The sequence below is a fragment of the Takifugu rubripes genome, chromosome 11, assembly GCF_901000725.2.
Source record: "Takifugu rubripes chromosome 11, fTakRub1.2, whole genome shotgun sequence".
Taxonomy (NCBI): domain Eukaryota; kingdom Metazoa; phylum Chordata; class Actinopteri; order Tetraodontiformes; family Tetraodontidae; genus Takifugu; species Takifugu rubripes.
The window spans coordinates 9,233,937-9,254,134 of NC_042295.1; the positions used below are offsets into that span (position 1 = coordinate 9,233,937).

General features: G+C 50.6%; 2 protein-coding genes across 3 annotated transcripts; both read right to left on the reverse strand.

The window, feature by feature from the left end:
• Positions 1–3,181: 3,181 nt before the first annotated feature.
• Positions 3,182–11,594, reverse strand: znf296 (zinc finger protein 296). Its single transcript, XM_011608373.2, has 3 exons — positions 11,308–11,594; positions 9,350–9,682; positions 3,182–6,495 (listed from the first exon to the last, which is right to left on the reverse strand). The coding sequence occupies exons 1-3, from the start codon at positions 11,357–11,359 to the stop codon at positions 4,733–4,735; spliced, it is 2,148 nt and encodes a 715-aa protein (XP_011606675.2). The 5' UTR covers positions 11,360–11,594; the 3' UTR covers positions 3,182–4,732.
• Positions 11,595–12,009: 415 nt separating this feature from the next.
• On the reverse strand, positions 12,010–19,917 carry clasrp (CLK4-associating serine/arginine rich protein). 2 transcript variants are annotated; one of them, XM_011608371.2, is made up of 21 exons: positions 19,791–19,917; positions 18,567–18,706; positions 18,395–18,492; positions 18,200–18,301; positions 17,998–18,077; positions 17,793–17,877; positions 17,565–17,701; positions 17,383–17,479; positions 17,201–17,279; positions 17,054–17,127; positions 16,937–16,978; positions 16,650–16,859; positions 16,038–16,340; positions 15,756–15,947; positions 15,456–15,495; positions 14,530–14,590; positions 14,401–14,459; positions 14,242–14,288; positions 14,069–14,154; positions 13,409–13,433; positions 12,010–12,567 (listed from the first exon to the last, which is right to left on the reverse strand). In XM_011608371.2, exons 2-21 carry the CDS (start codon positions 18,663–18,665, stop codon positions 12,495–12,497), a joined length of 1,989 nt encoding a protein of 662 aa, XP_011606673.2. In that variant the 5' UTR covers positions 18,666–18,706; positions 19,791–19,917; the 3' UTR covers positions 12,010–12,494. The 2 variants fall into 2 exon arrangements, 1 of the variants encoding a protein (XP_011606673.2); XR_003889930.1 differs by lacking the exons at positions 12,010–12,567; positions 13,409–13,433 and having other exon boundaries at positions 15,452–15,495.
• Between the last annotated feature and the right edge of the window lie 281 nt (positions 19,918–20,198).

Below are 20,198 nucleotides of genomic sequence, written 5' to 3' on the forward strand. Positions count from 1 at the left end.
AATGGTCACCATTTAATTCCATTCAGGCACTCTCTATTATGCCCGTATGGTCTTTGAGGAGTGGATTAGAGGAAGCCTCAATGACAAAGGTCAGAGGGCCGAGCAGACACTCCCACACCTCGGTGACCTGCTCTGATCCCACGACCCCGGCATCAGCCGCCCCTGGCTCCGCTCTCGCTCTCCCCGCTGGTTAACTGGCTTTGTCCCGGCTCGTTTTCTGCCGCATCACTCAGACCCACGTCGGCCAGGAAAGCAGAAGCCCAGAGGGTGATCCAGATATTACACCTTTAATAAAAAATAACAAGCTTTACAGCTTAAAAAGATGAGTGCTGTTGTAAAACTCCACAGGAACTAAGGTATTCAGGTTAATATCAAAATTACTGGGCAAAAAAAGTCTCACATGGTCTTTAAGCTTGTTTGTATTTTAAATAAATTAAATCATATATTTCAGCATTACCGACAGCACCAACAGGCTCAGTAAGCATTGTGATTATTATGATTATTATTTTGATCATTAGGATTATTAGGATTGCTATGATTATTAGGATTGTGGTTATTATTGTAAATTATTTAAATCAGGCCATGTTAACAAAACATACAGCAACTATTTTTTCACATTTTCTGATGATTTTTCTGCATCTTACTTCAACCTGATCAACAGATCAGATTTTTAAAAAAAAAACAGTTGTAATAAACTCTATCCATCCATCCATCATCCATCCATCCATCATCCATCCATCCATCATCCATCCATCATCCATCCATCCATCCATCCATCCATCTGAATGTGTTAGCATTCATTAGCTTAGCACTTAAATAACGTGATGAGATGAGAAACAACCGGGCGTCGCTGCACACAGAAGAGGGGATTTTAAACCAGACGGCCTCCAATCTGATCCGTGAGGCTCGGTGATTTCACACAGGCCCTCCTGGTTTGGATTTTACATCTTTGTATTGTCCAAAGGTGTTGAATGACAAATGCAGACACGGCATTGATGCATGGCCGTACGCCCCCCCCTTCCCCATCCTCTCACACTCACACTATTGGAGGGGGGGTCGAAGTATAATTCCAGAGTTCAGGTTTCACTCTGCGGTCATTGCGGGAGGAGGGAAGGGCGAGGGAAGGTGGGGATTGTGGGAACCGTGTGAGGATAAAGAGCAGAGAGGGAATCCTGTGGTTTAGCCCTGATCACTCCCAAATGCATCTTTCTCTTTCTTGTTATCCCGTGTCTGTCTGCCCTGCTCTGACGGTTTAATCCGCCGCCTCCTCCTCGACGATCCTGGTACGGGGAGAAAGCCAGCAGGACGGGGACGGCGGATGATTGGAGGCTCAGCGCCCTACACCGGCAGAAATGTAATTAAAAACTCACGGCTAATTGGCTTTTTCCATGATAAAGCACAATCTTCTCATACATAAGTGAGAGTCCCTCGTTGCCACGGGGCTGCCCCACAGGAAAGCAAACATAGGAGCTCACGCATTCCCTTTGTTGTGCGCGTTTTGGGGAGCTAATCATCTTAAGTTTAATCTGAATTCGCAACTGTGCCATTGTTGCCAGGATGGCCGCACTTCAGTCTTTGAGGACAGCCAATGAGGCTCGAGCCGCCGACAAATAGAGTATTTTTGGCTTTTTTGGTTGTTGTTTTTTTGGCACCATATGGGTTCTTGTTCCATTGTGGCGTTCCCCAAAGCCCTGACATATCACTTCATTAGTTTGCCAGTTTTCCTATGTTACTTCAATGCTGCTATAGGTTGGCCCACCTGTGCTAACAGCGACGGAGGATCAATCTTAATTCGCCAACCTTTCCTGCTTCTATTGATTGGATCTGCGTAGCCTAGATTCTCTATTCTCTGGACAGAAGTGGAGGGAACTTGGAAAAGGTCACTCGAGCGGAGTGAGATCCTCTGTTGTCTGACGGGTGTGTCTCCGTGGTGACCTCTCCCAGCTACCAACAAAAGTCCCTGCTCGCAGCTCAGACGTCACCATTAGAGCTCAAAGTCCACATTACTGCCCTCGGGCGCAATCACTGGCCAGACAGCTCACTGGCCTGCACACAAAGCGCCGGCCGCACCCTCGTGGCGGCAGACGTCCGGCGCTGGGATTGGTCGACCCGGTCGCCGACGGTGGCCTGCGCCGGGTCTGACAGCAGAGAGGTGTGGACTTCAACAGAGACAAAGGGCACTCTGGGACGTGGAACAGATATCCAGCCGCTGGAGGGACTACAGCGCAGTGTTCTGCCATGTATCACCTTACCTTGTATAATTGGGCCCATACGAGCACCAAATGGCGCTTGCTGCGGCGCCAAAGGCAGAGTTTGCTGGGACGGGAGGGGGTGGGGGGGGGAGACGTTGCTCGTCACCTGTACCGTCGTTCTTTTTGTTTGGACTCTCTCTGGAGTAAAACGGACAAACCGACTCATCTGTGCTGGAGCGGCTTCTGTCTTCACTTCCTCCTTATTGCCTGTAACACAATGGTAATTGGTCGGGGTGGGCGTATGTGCATCTGGCGCTACACCCCTCCACCGTAGCCACCACCCCCCGCTCCACCTCTTCATCTCCCCAGCCCCCCACCCTGTTGAAAGCTCATTAAAAGACCTGCTGTTAATGAGCTAGAGGGATCACGGAGCATCGTTGTCATTGGGGGGGGCAAAGATGCTGTTGCAGAGGTTTGAGGCCCTTAAAATGGAGTCAGCAATTATCCCACCCCCTCGACACTCCCACCCCTGCCTCGAAACATGCCCGCCAACAACAACCAAACCGCCACTCCCCCCAAATTTGTATCCTGAGAAACTTTTTGCATCCCATGTCCCATCATGGTAGACGGGACTGGTGTGACAACAGGCTGGATGAGCTGGAGCTACACTCGGAATGCACACACACACACACACACACACACACACACACTCTGCTGGAATGGCGCACAGCGGGTAACATCACAAGGATGTAAACAAGGAGCGAGGGTCCCTCATCCAAACGCTGGCATTAAATATTAATAACTTGGCACCGATTGTGGTCCTCAGAGGAACGACCCGTGAGGAACGTCCTCCTGGTGAGAACGGGTACTGAAAATAGTTCCCAAAGCTTTGTTGTGCCTTTGAAAAAGAAGAAACAAAACATGCACGGAGAAGCGGCTGCAGCCAGGAAGTGCACAGGGGGGGAGGGAATGAACACGCCACACAGAAACAATTTCACCTCACTTGTTTATTGAGGCACCTCAATTACAAAACGGTGTCATGTTTACAAAGACGGCAAAGCGGTACAGCTCCACGATAGCCAGTGTTCAGCGCCAAGGAGACAATGCTACAGAAACCAAAGGCAGTTCATATCAACAACAACGACGACGACGACAACAACAAGCAGAGCAACAGCCAGAATGTCAATGTACAGATTATTATTATCCCTGAACGGTCAGACGGCGCTCGTTCCTCACACACGTGGAAATTTCCCTGACAAAGTAGAAAAGTTAGAGCGACACAGAGTTGGAGCTTCACCCGACACCCCGATCCCACCGGGAGACAAAATAACGGACTTTTTAAAAACAAAACAAAAAAATCCTAACGCAATGGCCTGCTTTATGATGCACAAATTGAGGGTCAAAAGGTTGGGAATGGGGGGGGGACCTGAGCGCGCACACGCCAGAAACTCATCCAAGTGCTTGTTTCCGATGGCTAGCTACAGCAGCGGAACGGCATTTTTTTCCTTTTTTTTTTTCTGTTTTACAGCCACCGACATGCAGCATTCATAAATTAGAATAATTCAAATATAGTCGAGGAAAAACAACAAAAGGAGCGGCTGCATAAAACATGCATGAGCTCGGAGCAGTCGGCTACTTTACAAATGTAAACAGTGAAAGAGAAGAATCACCATCACAATAGATACAAATAGAGAACATATTCATATACACCCGTTTCACGTAAGGTAAAACCGCCATTTTATGCATAGAAAAAAAAAACAGAACTGAAGCAGAACCTGAAAGTCTTATTCACAATAATTAAAAACAAAATAATTAAAAAAAAAACCACGTCCATACATACATACTGTCACAAAGTCAGGAGCACAACCTGGGCTGGCCACGTGAGCCCTGTAAACATTATTGTTAAGTGACAAGTGTTGTGAAAACCAAGCGCCCTTAAAACGAGGAGTCTGAGAAACTGCAGACGGACAATGTTTGGAATGGTTTCACCCTCGTGTCTTTAGTCTTTAAAAGGTCTTCTGGGAAAGAAAACCGGCAACGGCTCCTCAGGACGGGGACTTTTGTCCGTCTGCCGAGGCTGAAAATACAACAACACTCTTCTCCTCTGAGGCTTTTTTTCGGGGTGGGGGTAATCCTCTCTTTATGCTGCCTGACAGTTAGTGCCTGCCTCCACCTGGCCGCCGGGTCACCAGAGCGATAAATCACTCGTCTTTCGCACTCTGCAGCACGGTGATCGGTTTCCTATGTCGGCTGTGGACTGTGGCAGTTCACTTCCTGTTCACGAGCTCTGGTAATCTCCCTGCTGAATGTCACGGCCTTGTTTTGCTCTGCGGTGTGAACAAAAAAAAATTTTAAAAAAAAACCCTGTAGGAACTTAGTTTCAGCCGGTGGCTTTTGCAGGCGACCAGCCAACGGCTGCTTCAGCAAACTAAATTCCAGTTTAACTTGACTGTCAGTTTGTGCGAAGGGGCAAGTTGGTGAATTTGAAAAGGGCTAGATGGATCCTACAGCGCCACCATACGACGAGCCTCTCGGGTCGTTCACGGCGCAGTCGTCAAAGTCGAGGCCGGCTCGCCGCCGCTCGCCTCTGCAACGTCCCCCGCCGCCGCCGACCCCGGAGGCTCCCCCGCAGCCTGGCTTCGGCTGCCCTCCACCTCCAGGGTTTTCACCGCGTCGCTCTGCATTTGGTTTCCCATCCCCGTCTGGCCGAAACCGGCCTCGTCCTCCTCCATTTTCACCACCACGGCTGCCGCTTCCTCCTCGGCTTTGACGGCGGCCAGGGCGGCGACGGCGCTGGTCTGCACGTACGTGCCGATGCTGGCGTGGCTCAAGCTGTGAACCTTTTTGAGGTGCTTCTCCAGAGTGGCGTAGACGGTGAAGGGCACCGCGCACAGCTGGCACAGGAAGGAGGCCTTCCCTCCCTGGGCGCCGTGGGTCTTCATGTGGCGAGTCAGCTTTGAGCTCTGCGCGCAGGCGTAGTTGCAGAGCCCGCAGCGGTACGGCCTCTCGCCCGTGTGACTGCGGCGGTGCACCGTCAGGTTGCTGCTGTTGCGGAACTGCTTGCCGCAGAACTCGCAAGCTTCGTCCTTCTTCTTTTTCCCAGTCGACCCGGTGGCGGGCACGGCGAGCCCCGCGCTCCCTCCCGCGCCCCTCCTCTCGTTCTCTCGCTGCCACTCCTGCACGGCCTCGCTGAGCGTGGCGGAGCTCCACTCCGTTTCCCTCTCCATCATCTCGCCCCTGTCGTTCTCCCACTCTCCCGCTCCTCTCGCCCTGTCGCCCATCTCCGGGCGCTTGGGGGTGCAGTTGCCGCTGGCGATGCCGCTCTCGCCGGTCTCGCCGCTTTCCAGCGAGCCCTCCGAAGGGCTGGCACAGGGCGAGGTGTGCTGCGGGTCCCCGTGCCCCTCCGTCTCCTCCTCCCCCCCACCCCCTCTCTGCCGCTGGTACATCCTCAGCAGCTCCTGGTCTGACGGTCTAACCTGGGGAGTCCGCAGCATCAGGCCTGAAGCGATGGACGGGTGTTTGGGGAGGCTCAGGTCCAGCTCAGGAGCGCCCTGGCCTCTCACTTCCACCTCACCCATTTCCTTCCCCACCATCCCAAGTGGCTGCATTTGAAGCCGTCCTCTCATCCCCTGTCTCACATTGTCCTCCACTGCCAACGTCTCCATCACCTCGTAGCCATCTCCTCCCCCTCCTGGGACTTTATGATGGCCCCGTATGTGACGGGCCAGCTGGCCGCTTTGGGCGAAGGCCTGCCCGCACACGCCGCAGTGATAGGGCCTATTGCAGGTGTGAGTCCGGCGGTGGGCGGACAAGGCGCGCAAGGACTGAAAGGTCTGGTCGCACAGCTCGCAGTGGAAGTTGGCCGGGACCGCGGTGGCCTGAGGGAACGTCAGGGCTGCGGGTGGAGACGAGGATGGGGACGGCATTACGCCTCCGGGGGAGCTTCCCGTTTGGCTGCCGCTGCCCTCGGCCAGCTCCCTGAGCCGCAGGGAAAAGTTTAACGCCTGCATGGAGGAGGAGGAGGAGGCCGTGGTAGTGGTCTGTGATTGTCGGGATCGACCGGGGTGCAGGGGAGAGGGCTGGAAGGCTGAGGCAAGAGCTTGGCTCAGGTGGCGAGGGTCCAGAATGGCGGCGGCGGGCTTCTGCCCCTTAAGTCCTCCTCTCCTACCTCTCCTGTCGACCCCGGCATCCTCTTGGTAGATGCTGAGCTCGTGTGCATGCTGCGCGTGCTGCAAGAGCACCCAGGCAGAGGGAAACACGGCTTCGCACTGCTGGCAGGCGAAATAGGAGGGCTCCCTGGTGGCTGGAAGACAAGACGGACAAAAGTGAGCAGTTCCGATCAAAACAGATGCCGATAAAAAGTATCTTCACAGAGTCAGGTGATGCGTCCGCGAGCAACTTTGGTCAATTCCCGTGTTGCCATCTGTCAAGACTTTGTCTTCGTTAAGTGCTAAATATGCCCAACAAACCTCAATCTTTACCTCGAATGGAGCGTTTGGAGCAGAATAAAAAAGAAAATCAAAAACTCAGAGGTTTAAAGCAAATGTTTGTTTGTTTGTTTTTTACTCTGAAGGCCGATGAACATCCCATCATGGATGCAGGATGAGACGGAGACGTAACGAAAAACAAAACATGTAAAGTGCACCGAAAAGTGTGCTGCAAAGCAGGACAGTGGGGGGGGGTTGGGGGTGTCGTGTCATAAAGTACATCTGGAGATATTTTTATACCAGGATAGCTTTGTCTCCTAACCGAGAGCCGCTCTCCAATTAAGCTGCAAATTGCTAATTAGCAGAACGTAGAAAATGAACACTTTATGCAAATGAGGCTCTGACTCAGCCTGCTTGACAAATGAGGCCTTTCTGCATAAATCAAAATTGGAGAGAAGATCCCCAAATTGAGGGTGAAAACAGTTCTTTTTCAGAGAGGTTCAAAGCCGACTGCTATAAGCCTCTTTCATGTTTCCTCAAGTCAAATCCTTCTGTATTTTACTTTTGGGGGGGGGGGAGTTGAAGATGAAAACGAGAGCAACTGTTACTCTCTCTCCCTCCCCGACTATCTCCGTCTGGAGAGGAGCTGCAGCGTTCCGTCCTTTAACCTAGCCTGAGGAAAAACCCGGGAGAAGTTGAGACACTCCTTTATTTTTGGTTTTTGTTTTAAAAAGTGGGCGACAAGCGTGGGGGTGGGAGAGAGAGAATGTGTGGGCGAGAAGAGATAGGTAGGTCACAGCTCAGGAGATAAAAGGAAAGCGAGATACGAAGATTATAATGTAGAACGATTGGCGGGGGGGGGGGGGGGCGCAAATATGTGTCGCCCCCTTTGGATTTGTACTTGAGACCCATCCTCCAACCTCGACTCTCACCCCCAAAAAAGACCTTCCAAATCTTTCCCTGAGGGGGGGTGGATGAGTCGAGAGGGCTGGGGTGGGGGGGCTTTGTCTCAGGGTCCTGGAGTGAAACACAATACCCAGCCGGTTTCTCTTTCCTCCCCTCTCTCTCTCTCCCTGCTTTTTTGTGTGTGTGTGTGTGTGTGCAAGGATTCCCATTTGGCCTGGGGTAGCACTTGAATATTAAGCAGAAGCAATAACTACTAATTAAAAATGCAGATTGGCTGGGAGCACTAACGAGCAGCAGGCAGAATCTCTTTTCCCTTGGGAGGCAGAGGGAGGGGAGAAGAGAGGAGAAGGAGGCTGTGCGTGGTGGTGGGGGGGGGGGATTGAAAGAGGGCAAAGTGTGTTGAAGATGGGGGAAGAAAGAGGGGGCTGGTGGGGGGGGGGGGGGGGGGGGGGGGGGGGGGGGCTGTAGATGAGGAGAAAAAAAACAAACAAGGAGAATAAATAAAAAGGAATGAGACAGATGCACGCGGCACTTCAGTAATCCATCCCGCTCCCCTTCCTACCCCCATTTTCGTGCCACTTCTCTCCCCAATAGAGAGCAGAGGCGGAGGGCCTTTCTGTTGTGGGATAACTGCTCTCTCACTTTCAGTCATCTCAGAAGCTCCAACAACCCCCCCCCCCCCCCCCCTGAAAATTACCACTCAAGTAAAACAGGACTTCCTTTTGCTCGCACGGCTGCAGGGTGTCCAATTAAAACTGGCCCCTTTTTTTGCTTCTTTAACAACGAACTATGTCAGAAACGACCAAACCTGGGCAGACGACCGACCCTGGTGCAGCATCAGCGCGGCAATAAAAATACACCCCATCCAAGCCTTTCTTTGTAACCCTTTAAATTCAACGCATATGCTCGCGCCTTTGGCTTATCGACAACACAGTAAAAAGAGACCGACGAGCGGGTGTGCGGACGAACGGAAATGGCTCGCGCGCGCGTCTCCCCCTCCTTCGCGAGCGTTACCAGAGGAAGGAACTGCTAAAGTGTGAGGGAGAGTTTCTAGAGGTGCAAAAAATGAAACGCTGGTGGCGCTTTGAGTGTGAGCGGAGATGCTCGAGATCTAAAAACGGATAGAAATAACCCTCCTGCTGTTCAGCTTGGGTGTCCTGTAGGCAGCCTGACAAACAGAAGGATGTTGGAGACAGAAAATATGAATGTGTGGGGAATAAGCCGCCACAGCAAGAGAGTCCCGGGAGCTGGGACAGACTGGCCCTGGGCAGAACAGTGGGAGACGGCGGAGGAGCCGCGCATGATGCAACGTCCTCCTTCGCAGCGCCATGGCAGCGAGATGCATAAACACGGCTCCTCAGACCGTTTCACGCCGCCTGGGTTCAACCAGCCCCGCCCACCCCTTGGAAAAGGCCGTCGCTGTATCTCCCGGCCTGGGTTTTAGAAATCTCCATTGTCCAGGCCTGGGTGGGTGACGGAAGGGAGAAACATGTTTACTGGCCCCTTCCACCTCTGAGACTGACAGGCAGGGAGGGCAGAAGCAGCTCTGGAGCTCAGTTGCTCGGCGGGGGCCCTCGGGGACCCCCCGGTGCCCTCCAAATGCTCCTGACACCTATCCTTTCCACACAATTAACCTGTGCGTCACTAACTCGCGCAGGTCTGCTAATGGCAACGGCTAGCTAATGAGCAGTACTCAGGGGTGGGGAAGGGGGGGAAAGTGTGGGGGGTTGTTAAATTAAGACGATGGTGGTTGAAAAAAAAAATAAAAACAAAAAACAGAGTCACTAATTAGCAACCTGCCCTCTTTATTCTCTCTCTGCTCACCTGTTCGACAGAGCTCTGCCTGAGTGCCGGGCTCCTCCCCCCATCCCCCCCTCCTCAGCTCAATGAAGCCCGGCACCGGCTCGGCGTCGGGGACACCCTCGGCGTGGTTGGCAGGTGAGGGCGGGGTGGCACTGGCGTGGCGGGCTCGGTTGTGAGCGCGGCAGTCGCCTTGTTTGTGCTGGATGAAAGCCAGGATGTGGGCAAGGGGGAAGGACTGGCTGCACTGTCCGCAGGTCAGAAGGTCGCGGTCCTCGCCGAGCGCCGGGACCGGCGGCGGAGCCGGGGGAAGAGGAGGAGGAGCAGGAGGGAGAAGAGTCTGGTCATCTTCGGTGCCTGGTGAAAGGAAAATGGAGCGTCACACGCAAGATCATATCTGAAGATATTAATCACTTTGAAAACACTGAGGTCAACAGGTTGTGGAAATAAAAGGCCAAAAAGGAGTGCAGGCGCAACGGATACAACTTTAATGGCACAGATGGGTCACATCTCCCTCAAACACGTCAACGCCCGCTCACAGGATGAGCGGAGTGACCTCAGATCTGCTCGAGGCGTTAAACAGGACAGTCAGACAGAAAAAAACGTTGCACCTCCGACAGCACAACAGCCAGACGCGGAGTCAAAGTGTCAGTTTCGCTTGTGCGTTCTAATGATGCCAAACGACTCAGTCAAAACTGACCACTTCCTTTACCCAACCCAGATACAACCTGCCACGCTCTGCTGGGGGGGGGGGGGGCAAACGCCGACGCTCCGACTGGAGTGCCTTCATCTGCAGTTACAAATTGCCGTAGAAGCCACAAGTTTCTCAACAGGAAGTGGATTGCAAGAAAAAAAGAAGAGAGAAAGCTAAAGGTGTCTGAGATAAGAGCAGGGTATTGTGAGTGTTTACAGGAAGCCTCGTCCGATGGTAACTTGACAGGTCCTCGGTGCGGCTGCTGAAAGAGGTGGACAGCACGACCCGGCCTATTTTTCTAATGGAACTTTCCTCAGGTATAAAAAGAAGGGAGGGAGGGGGGGGAGGAGGGTCACTGGGTTGTTGCTCAACGCGGTCACAGGCACACCTTGATGCCTGTACATGATCCACCTGCCCAGACTAGGCCGGCTACCATACAGGACAGGTAGAGACAACAACAGTCTGAAGTCGGATCGCACCAGTTGTTTCTGGAAAAAAAAAAAATGCCACCTTTCCTGTTTCAGGCTGCGTAATTTGTGCAGACTTGCAAGGCGCGGTCGGACACACGCGCGCGCACACACACACACACACACACACAAAGATTGACTCAAGGCCTGTGGTCACAGGGGCAGACACGCACTACTGGTCTCCCGATGAGAACTTCAACAAAACAAGCTCAATTGTCTCATTTGAGTTCCTTTTTCACTCTGTCCCTATTCTGTTTTAAATTTCACCTCCATCTGCTGCAATTTGCTCTTACTCAACTGACCAAAACAATTAAAAACATTCACTCCCTCCCCCCACCACCATACGCAGCGGACCCCCGTCGTGGCACCCCCATCCCAGACGCACAGGTAAACCGTCCCATAGAAACCACTGAGGAACTTTAGTGTTAAGCTGGAAATCTTAATCATCGTGTTCGGACCTGTAGCCTCCGAGCACAGCGTGCCAGTAAACCGGTCCTTCACCACTGTAGTTAAGAGCACACATCAGGACAAACATGACAGGGAAACGATGATCCCTTTTATAAATATTTGCCTTTGCATTAGGCAGAAAGGAATTTAAAAGAGCATCCCTGTGAGCGGGGTCAGCGAGTCTAAAAAAGGACTCGTCACTGTGTTACGCTTTACGCGCGCTTGTAAATAAGAAGAATCGTCATACACGATCGGACAATTAGCGCCGGTGCGCCTCCAGTCCATGGGAGGACCGGGTACAGCAACTGAGCTGCGACTTTCACACAATCACGGCCGTCAGTTGAGACAGAAGTCTCCCGCACATCGCGCCTTACCTTGAATTGCACTCAGGTGCTGCGGTCTGCTTCCAAGTTTGCGCCTGGACATCGCGCTTGGCACCGTCCTCGGTCCCAAACAGCTTTAAGGAAACCTTTGGATGCAAACGTGGGCCCAGCTGCTCCTTCTCCACTAAGTTGACTGACGCGAGCGGACTAGGAAGACTGGCAGCAGGCCCCTTGCCTGGACTCGCACTGACGGCTGCGTTCAAGTTCACGCTTCTTCCCCCGCAGAGGGCAGAACGGGGCATGGACGTCTATAGGCGCCGCCCGCCCCTCTCCCGCGACCCTGACCCCGCCCTCAGAACGTTACACGCTCTATTCACACATTTATCATTAAAAACATGTTCAGAAAGCTTTAAACCCGTTTCGACCAATAATATCATTAACCACAAATCAATTACCGCGGTCCTCCCGCTGCCCGGGAGCGCAGTGCAGCTAAGGTTTATTTTCCATGGCGATCCTTGAAAACCACGCGGCAGCTGACAAAGATTATGATTCTCCAGTGCTGACTCATATACCCACAAAGAGACAACGAAACAAAGAAAATAATAAACTTAATTAAGAGCAAAGTTCTCCGACGCGCCAGCTGACCACTCCTTTGTCGCCACCTGCTGTTGGAAACTGAGAACTGCACCGAAGACCAACAGGGGCGATTCAGATTTAGTAAAGGCGCCATAAAATCAAGACCGCGAGAAAACATATTTTCAAATTTCGTTTTATTTGGTTTGCATTTGATCATTCACATTAACGAGAACAAAAATGTTGGCAGAGTACGGTACAAAAGAGTCAGTCTATACAATTAATGTGCTGTTAGCTTCCCAAAAGCCACAAGGATGCGAGTAAATGAGCTGTCCATAATGGATGATTTCGAGACAGACTGTGATAACAGGTGAGTTTTGATGTTATTCGCTCCAGATTTTAGTGACGACTTCATGCACAGGAAACCGGAGACTTATTTACAGTTCCTTTGCGTGATAAAGCAGAAATGAAAACGGCAGATCAAACGCTCCTGGGCTGAATCAATCAGCTGTGTAGTTAGTCAAACTAGTATCTGTCAGAAGATGCTATTCTGCTGAGAATGAGGGGAAAAAAGAAAACCAGATGTGTTTCAGACAGCCAGTCACTTCATACACCCACAGAACCTTTAGAACTGCGGCGAGGAACACGTCCAGGTCTTCTGCAGCTCAGTACCGAGAGTACGGACTCCGTGACCGCGATCGAGATCGAGATCGAGATCTAGATCGAGATCGAGATCTCCTGCAAAATAGGGAAAATACATTAGGACGCGAGCACAGATCAGAGAATCGAGTGTCCATTTCTTCCCGAAACTTCAGTTTTCTAAAAGCAACGTTTCACTTCAGGTTTAAACTTCTGTATTTAAAGACATCGTGTGCAGCCAGTCCACACTTAGAATATCCAACTTCTCTTCAAACAAGAGGCTCGTTGAGTCGCCCATGGCGTCTCCAAAGCAAATAACCCCATCTGCTGCTGTTCTTGATTAAACCGAGCAATCAAATAGGTTTGAGTGAAAGTTTATTTCAAAATCCTGGTGACAAACTACTGAAGTTAAGGGCTGCAGCTGTTGTGCTCCCAAAGCTCTGCAGCTGTAACCATATCGCTCGTGTTGTAACCAAATAGGCCGACTGACGACGTCCTGCTCTGCTCCTCCAGGCTGAAGGCGCATAATTAACCAACGGTCAGATCCAACCGGTTAGCAAAATGACAGCAATATATTTAAATCGCCATCAAACAATCCAAAGTTGACAAATGGCTGCCCTCACTGGTACCAGTGCCTTTAGGCCGACTCTTAACTGATTGGCAACGGCAGCTAATTAAGTTTATTTGGGCCTCAGGCGTTCTTTGTCTTGTCCATGTTCCTCCAACAAGAGAGTCCTCTGACGCTACCTAAACCAGCCGGGCTGGTTCACTTTTACTTAGCTCAACTGTCGCATCTTCAATCAATAAAGAGTCTCAAAAGAAATGTGATTTATCTCTGTACGATTTCCCAGGAACGTATCGACAGCAGCAGATGTGTGTTGCGCCTGGTGTTAGAAGGTGCGCTCGTGTGTCGGGGCTGCGTGGATTCTCTCTCACGTACCTCCGGGAAGAGCTGCGTTCTCGGCCTGAGGGATGGAGAGCAGAGGAGCGAGTCAACAGCGTGTCAGGACACCTCAAACTGCTACAGCACCAACTGAAGCCAGTAACTGACGGAGGGGCCTCCGATCCCAGTCCTCCAGGGCCCAAATCCAGCCGGGTTTTCCATCCTACTGGGCAGAAAACCGTTTCCCCCCCGAGGACAGCGGCCTACGCTCACCCAGGAGGAGAGAAACCTGGCTGGATCCGGCCCTCGGGGACTGGGTTCGGACACCCCTACAGTAAACGAACGCCACGTTTCCACGGGTACCAACTCCAGCACAAATCGACAGAGGCTCTCCACAAAGGGGCACCGAGCCGGCACCGTTATGCTAATGTTGGTCGGTTAATGGTCCGATTGGCCAGGGGATCGACAGCAAACTAGCTTAAAAGGATGTTTTTGCCTCTCTTTTGTGCCGTGTGTGTACTTGAGTGTGTGTTTCCAGTAAAGGCAGCTTGGATTTTGCACGTTGTAAAGAATCTGCATTTGACCTGTGTGAGAGTTTCAGGCCTGTCGCCGCGGTGTCATGGAAGACCCACCGTGTTGAGGCAAACCGATACTATACAGTGGAAAAGCGCCTCTAACGAGAAACCGATGAGTCGTTTTAAGATCGTAAAGATTTACCGTATTTGGAAGGAGAAGGTGAAGAACTCTGGCGGCCATATTGTCTTTCCCATTCGTCTCTCTCTTTTTCACGTCTCTCACGCTCCCTAAACAAAGTTTGTGGGTGAAATGATGGGACAATGGTTGACGTGGCGCGCCCCCACACACACACACACACACACACAGATTCTTACTTCATGCGCATTTTGCGTGCCATGGCCCGTAGCTCTCCTTCGCGCTCCTGTAAAATAAATACAGTTTTGAGAGGAAATAGGGCCCCAGAGGTAACATTTCTATCTGGACAAAACATCGGGGGGGGGGGGGGGGGGGGGGGGGCTACACTACAATCACACCTGTCGTTTGTGTTCCTGTTGTTGGATCTTTGCCTGGGCTGCCTTTTTATCCGCCTTGCCTGCAAAATAAAGGCTTATTCAGAGATCCGTATTCTGCTAAGGCCAAAACGAGGTTTCATTATAACTCACACTGCTTGTTGAGCGCCTTCTGCATTCGTAACTTGAGACGCTCCTGTGGGGTCATCTTGGACTGCAGGCGACACATTTGAATTAGCGCATACTTTCGCTGAATGCCAAGCATGTGTGTGTGCAAGTGCGTGTGCGTGTAAAGGAAGAGAAAAAGGCTGAAAACGAGGAACAAAAAAGTCTGTGTTGCTGTATATTCTGTCAACCTCACCCTTACATCAAGTTAGCTAAAGAAAGAAAGATTAGGTGTGTGATGTCGCGGTGGGATCAGGGCTGTCAAAAACAGGAGGAGAGTGATATAAGGACAAGTTCAGGTCCGGTTAGTTTAGAAAGAGCCCAGGGCTTTTTGTGACTGACACACCCCATCGCTGGGCCGTTTAAACCTGGTCAGGCAAGAAAAACTGCAGGTCACAACACTGAAGGCAGTTTTAACAGAAGATAACAAGATCTTCGCCATTTGCCTACTAGGACACATGCAAATCCTCCCTAGTTTATGTCAGCCATTTGCTGAAAATATGGTCTGGTTTAAAACAGCAACGAGCCTAAAATACCATACGCGGGCCACCTCAGGTTTCTGTCTCTAAAAACAAAACATTTATGGAAATGTGTCATCAATACGACACGGACGTAACCGACAAAAACGAAGCCCAGTTATTGTAACCGTCGACCTACAAAAGAAAATCCCCAAATGTCCAGCATGTCTGTGCATATGTAGAGATACAAGCACGACCCCAACACAAGGCCTCTAAATGTCCACAGATTCGTTCGTCGTAAGTCCAGTTTTATCCGTTTTTTCCCTTAAACGCTTCAGAACTCAAAACAACAATGGCTTCTACATCCCAGCGTGTTGGACAACGCTGTCAGCCTGTCAGGGATGAGGGAGGCGTAGACTTTAGCAAGAAACCCAGCGAGAACAAATTCTTACTGACTTTGGCAGCTCCCGTCTCTTTACCACCCGCAGTTTCAGGCCTGGATCAAAGAAAAAGGATGATTAGTGATTAGTTCTGTCACAAATTACACCTGAAGACAAAAGGTCACTATTTCCTTCATTTGGTTGTAACACCGCTGTAAGGATGCTAGCATTAGCAACACAGTGAGCAGTGTGTAGTTTACACTGCAGGCCTGCTAAATACCACAACTTTGGAATTGTGAAGCCTAAAAATCTCAAGAGCTAAAAAAGAAAAACAGAATTATCAATCGGGTTATTCTGTCCCACGCGGGCGTCGTACTTTCTCAGCTTGTCACAGACGGTGATGGCAGAGGGCTGGGCTCCTCTGTGAGGAGGGGAGGGACTGTGGTTAGCACGATTCAGGGACTGTGGGGGGCTGCGGCTGCGGCTGCGGCTGTCGCTGTCTCCGCGCCTGTGGCTTCCACTGCTTCGACCCCTTCGCCGTGTCCCCTGTCGTGAGCTGGAGCGTGATCTGCCAGTGAAAATTTTTTTTTAAAAAAAGTCTAAAAAGTATAAATAAGGAAAAAAAAAACAACCTCCCAACAGAGGCTGAAGAGTAAACCTTGTTCTCCGGTGTGATGAGTATCGTCTCCTGTCTCGGTCCCGGTCTCTGGTCCTGCCTCGGTCGCTGGACCGGGACCGAGACCGTGTCCGTGTCCGGTCACGTCTCCTCCGCGATGCAGCCCCGCCCCTTCCACCAGAGTAAGACCTGGAGCGTCGCCTCGACCGCGAGCGCGTCCTCGACCGCCGGCCGTCCCTCCCTCCACGTCCGTGTCGGTTATGGCGGGACCGCGAGGACAAGCGAGAAGAGGACCGAGATGAGGAACTGGAGGAGGAGGAACGGCTGGAGGACGACCTCCGTCTCCTGGAGAAACCAGAACAAGCACATTTAGTAACGAGGCTAACCCAGCTCCTATCCTGCCTTTATACCCTGTTTTCAGGACTCTCACGCCACATTTATTAAGAGATAAGGTTATTATTTATCAATTCACATTGTGTTTATGTACATGAGGAGTGTGAAATCCCTCAGAACCACCTAGATTATAAAACGTAGGTCACCTCACCCACCAGAACAGTCTGAATTCATCAGTATTCTTCCTGCCTGCCACTGACATCAAACTGACTAAGAGAAAAGCAACTAACAGAAAAGCCAGAAAGATGGAAAGTTACCGACCGGGAGCCCCTGCTATGACCTGCAGAGTGCTGCAAGGTGGAGGAGGTGTGGCCAGAGTGAGCAGCAGAGGTTTGCGCCACCGCGGCCGCCGCCGCCGCCGCCGCTACAGCTTCATCATCGCTGCCTCCGAAACTGGTGATGAAGGTGATCTTCTCTGGACCGGGAGACCGAGACCGCGACCTTGAATCAGAGCTGGACTCCGACTCCGGGCTGAAAGAAACCAGGAAGACAGAATTGTAGTGCGGACACGGACGCAACATAACCGGACTGTGATGTGATCAGCTCACCGCTTGTAGGGATCGTACGTTGGGCTGTCCCTCCTCGCATAGCTGAAATATAAAGAGGCCATCATTAGTTGGAGTTACCCCAGTAACGGTGGTCGTAGCAGAAAAGTGACGTCTCACCTCGGCGGGCTGATCTGTCTCCCTTTTAACCGCTTCTCTCGGAATTCTCTCCGTTGTCGGCGAGAGCGCCGGCCCTGCGAACATCAGACCTCAGTAAACACGCTCAGGACAGCGACGCCACACACTGATGGAGGGATGTGCCCTTACAGAATACATGGCCTTCTCTGCCTCCAGAGCCTTGGCGTGCTTGATGGCCTCCACCTCCTCCTTGTCTTTCCTCAGCATCCTGATCAACAAGAACTTTGCCATCATATTCTTACAAACTTGAATGCGACTTTATTTTAAAATACACCTCTAAGACCGGGAAAACCACTCAAACACAGTTTTACCTCACAAAATCTCCTTCGGCCATCCCGTATGAGGTTGCCATTTTGTTCACATCCAAGACCTGTTCCTGGTTCAGCTCATCCACATCCACCTCCACATCTGGGCATAAAACAAACATTGAACCGTCTACACGGCCCAGTTGTTGACCGAGGTCGACAATGTCCGGACAAAAGCACATTCTCACCGATATCTGGGATGCCCTCGTCCTCTTCGGACTCACTGTTCTCCGAGTTGTCTTCATCTTTGTCTGACTGAGGTTCGGGTTCAGGCACAATCCCGTCTTCATAAGTGTAACCAATAGCGGCTCTTTTTTCAACCAGTCTGCAGAGAAACAAGAAATAAGATGAACCAAAAACAAACCAGCGGAACCTTGTTGTGCGGGGAGGACAACAAAACAAGAAGGAAGGCGTACTTTTTCTTTTCTTCCTCGTTGGGCTTCTGAAGGCCACCGTAAAGTTCATCCAGGTAGATCTGGTATAAGCACTGCTCCTCCGAGACTGTGGAGGGACAACAGGGAGGAATATGGGAACAGTGCATTGATTCAAGCATAAACTGCTGCTGCGGATCCCGACAGATGTTTGTGTGAAATCGGCACCAGCGACAGCTGTCGTACTCACTGTTGGCAAAGTCATTCTGCACGAGGCCCCTGTAGCGCTCGTAATTGCACTTCCTCTCCTCCGTGTCCTGCTCTGGGTTGCTGCATATGACAAAGCGTTGTTTAGCATTCACGAGAGCTCTTCCCATTGTTCTGAGCAAGTTCAAACACACAATCGCCCGCACAAGCTCTCCGATGTGGAATTAGCCAGATTTAGGACTCACGGCGTGTTGAGCAGCGGGGGCGTGTAGGTAGGGATGTAGTCCAGATGAGCCCTCACGTCGAACCTGTCAATCATGTTGTTGACATCTCCCTGCCACGGCATCCTTTTTGACAAAATAAAAAGCTCCAGTCTAACCAGCGCGCTCCCACAAACTCAGCTGTGTGTTAATACGTGCGTGTGCGTGTTCCCCCCTCACATGTTAATGGGGCTCTCTGCAGCCAGCGCCACAGCGGGGTCCAGATGTATTTTATAGGCTCGCCCATGAACCTGGAGGAACTGAGCAGGATCTTTTTTCTATTGGAAACAAAGAAAAAACAAAGGGATCAATGGGAACATCTACATTATATAGTTGAACCAGGGTCTCTTACAATCTTTTCGTAGTACTCCCGCCGACGCTCGCCTCGACGTTTGTAGTCTACCATCATGCCACGGAGCTTGCGCTCGTGTTTGCGGGCCTCCTGCCACATGACGGCTCCGCTTGGGGTGGGCGCACGGCGAGGCACGGCTGCTGTGAGCAGAAAAGGAGACAAGATCTTAATCAGAAAGAATCAAATGTAAGCACATGATGAAGATCTAACAGGCAACAGCTATAAAAAGGAGAGTCTGCAGTGTCTTTGTTCTACCCTTAACACATAGAATATCAGCAATTTTCTTTTCAGGCATGACTCTAAAAAGCCTTTTAACTAAAAGAAAAGACAATAAAGCTGGCAAACTACTAACAGATCACAGACCGAGAGTATTTATGATCAGATCTCAGTGACCAAAAAGAATATCAGGAGAACAGATATCAAGTTACAAAAAATATCTCTTGCTAGTACCAAAGCCTGTATGTTGTTGCAATGATTTACTCCTGATTTTAAATAGCATTAATTCCTTTTAGCATCACTTTGACCATTTTCATTAAGGTGCTACACAACAGGGACCAGTCAGCGCACAGAAAGGGCGCTTTAACTATATTTGAATTGAATTGAATTGTTAAGAACGAACACTGACGCCTTGTCTTATTGTGTAAACACCTTGAAAATATAATTAAAAGAGGGTAATAAACTGGCAATTAATGGCATTGCTGCTCTGGTCACATGCACTTGTGTTTGATTACATGCTAACAAGTCGGAATAAAAAAAATTCGATTCTGTTTACTTTTGATGACCCGACACGCACGTTTGCCGTCGTGTCTTATGCCATCATGCTTCTTGTCATTTTAAATACCTAATAACGACATTATTAAGTTATTTGACATGACTCCAGCAAGTAATGGGGCTGCTGCGAGAGCTACGTTAGCATTGCTAATGCTAATCAACCGTTATCGCCAATTTCAACACTTTATCAAAATTAAAATTAGTGACCCGAGTTGTTTTCTTAGGAATAAGAATACTTTGTCAATTGTCGTGCAAAATAAATAATGCAGAAGTTACAAATGAGTTTCATGCGGTTAGGTCTGGTAGCGCCTGCCCCACAGGCCTGCTGTTAGCCTGTTAGCGGACATTAGCTTGGTTGGGACAGAAACACGTACATGCCGCAGCCTTATAAACACCCACAAGTTAATGGGGCTGCACAAATGTTTTAACGCCAAGAACATTTCCCTACTATACCTGTTTTATTGTCACTCCACACACACTTGAGTTGGTTTTTGAACGACGTTACCGTCACACACCTCCTACCCGGTGTACATGTGTCGGTGCAACACCGGTCTCGACCTGCGGTGGCGCCATAGAGCTTCGCTAGTCTCACACACGCACGCTTACGCGCACACACGATCAAGTCGATCGCAAAGTCTGTCTGACTGAGTGACTGGCGGACAGCAAAACAACCTGTAAAGGTGTGAAGAGATTTTTCATGAAATGTCGAGCAATGTTGATCACGGGCAAATGAAGAGGTGATCCAATTTGGGTGATTCCGAAGGGCCTTCGACCCTTGATATTTGATCACTGATCATAACAGACCAATTTGTCATATAGCCCTGTTACTTTGTCACGCTGATTTCTGCGTTTGACATTTTT

What these genes read in the sequence shown, in the direction of transcription:
- znf296 (XM_011608373.2), bottom strand. Translation starts at nt 11,359, where the DNA reads ATGTCCAGGCGCAAACTTGGAAGCAGACCGCAGCACCTGAGTGCAATT. An exon ending in GCACCTGAGTGCAATTCAAG is followed by an intron (nt 9,683 to 11,307) that starts GTAAGGCGCGAT and finishes TCCTTTCACCAG; the next exon opens with GCACCGAAGATGACCAGACT. An exon ending in GGCAGAGCTCTGTCGAACAG is followed by an intron (nt 6,496 to 9,349) that starts GTGAGCAGAGAG and finishes CTTGTCTTCCAG; the next exon opens with CCACCAGGGAGCCCTCCTAT.
- clasrp (XM_011608371.2), bottom strand. Translation starts at nt 18,665, where the DNA reads ATGTGGCAGGAGGCCCGCAAACACGAGCGCAAGCTCCGTGGCATGATG. An exon ending in GTCTGTGACAAGCTGAGAAA is followed by an intron (nt 15,496 to 15,755) that starts GTACGACGCCCG and finishes TCTTTGATCCAG; the next exon opens with GCCTGAAACTGCGGGTGGTA. An exon ending in AAGAGACGGGAGCTGCCAAA is followed by an intron (nt 14,591 to 15,455) that starts GTCAGTAAGAAT and finishes TGTCGCCTGCAG; the next exon opens with TCCAAGATGACCCCACAGGA.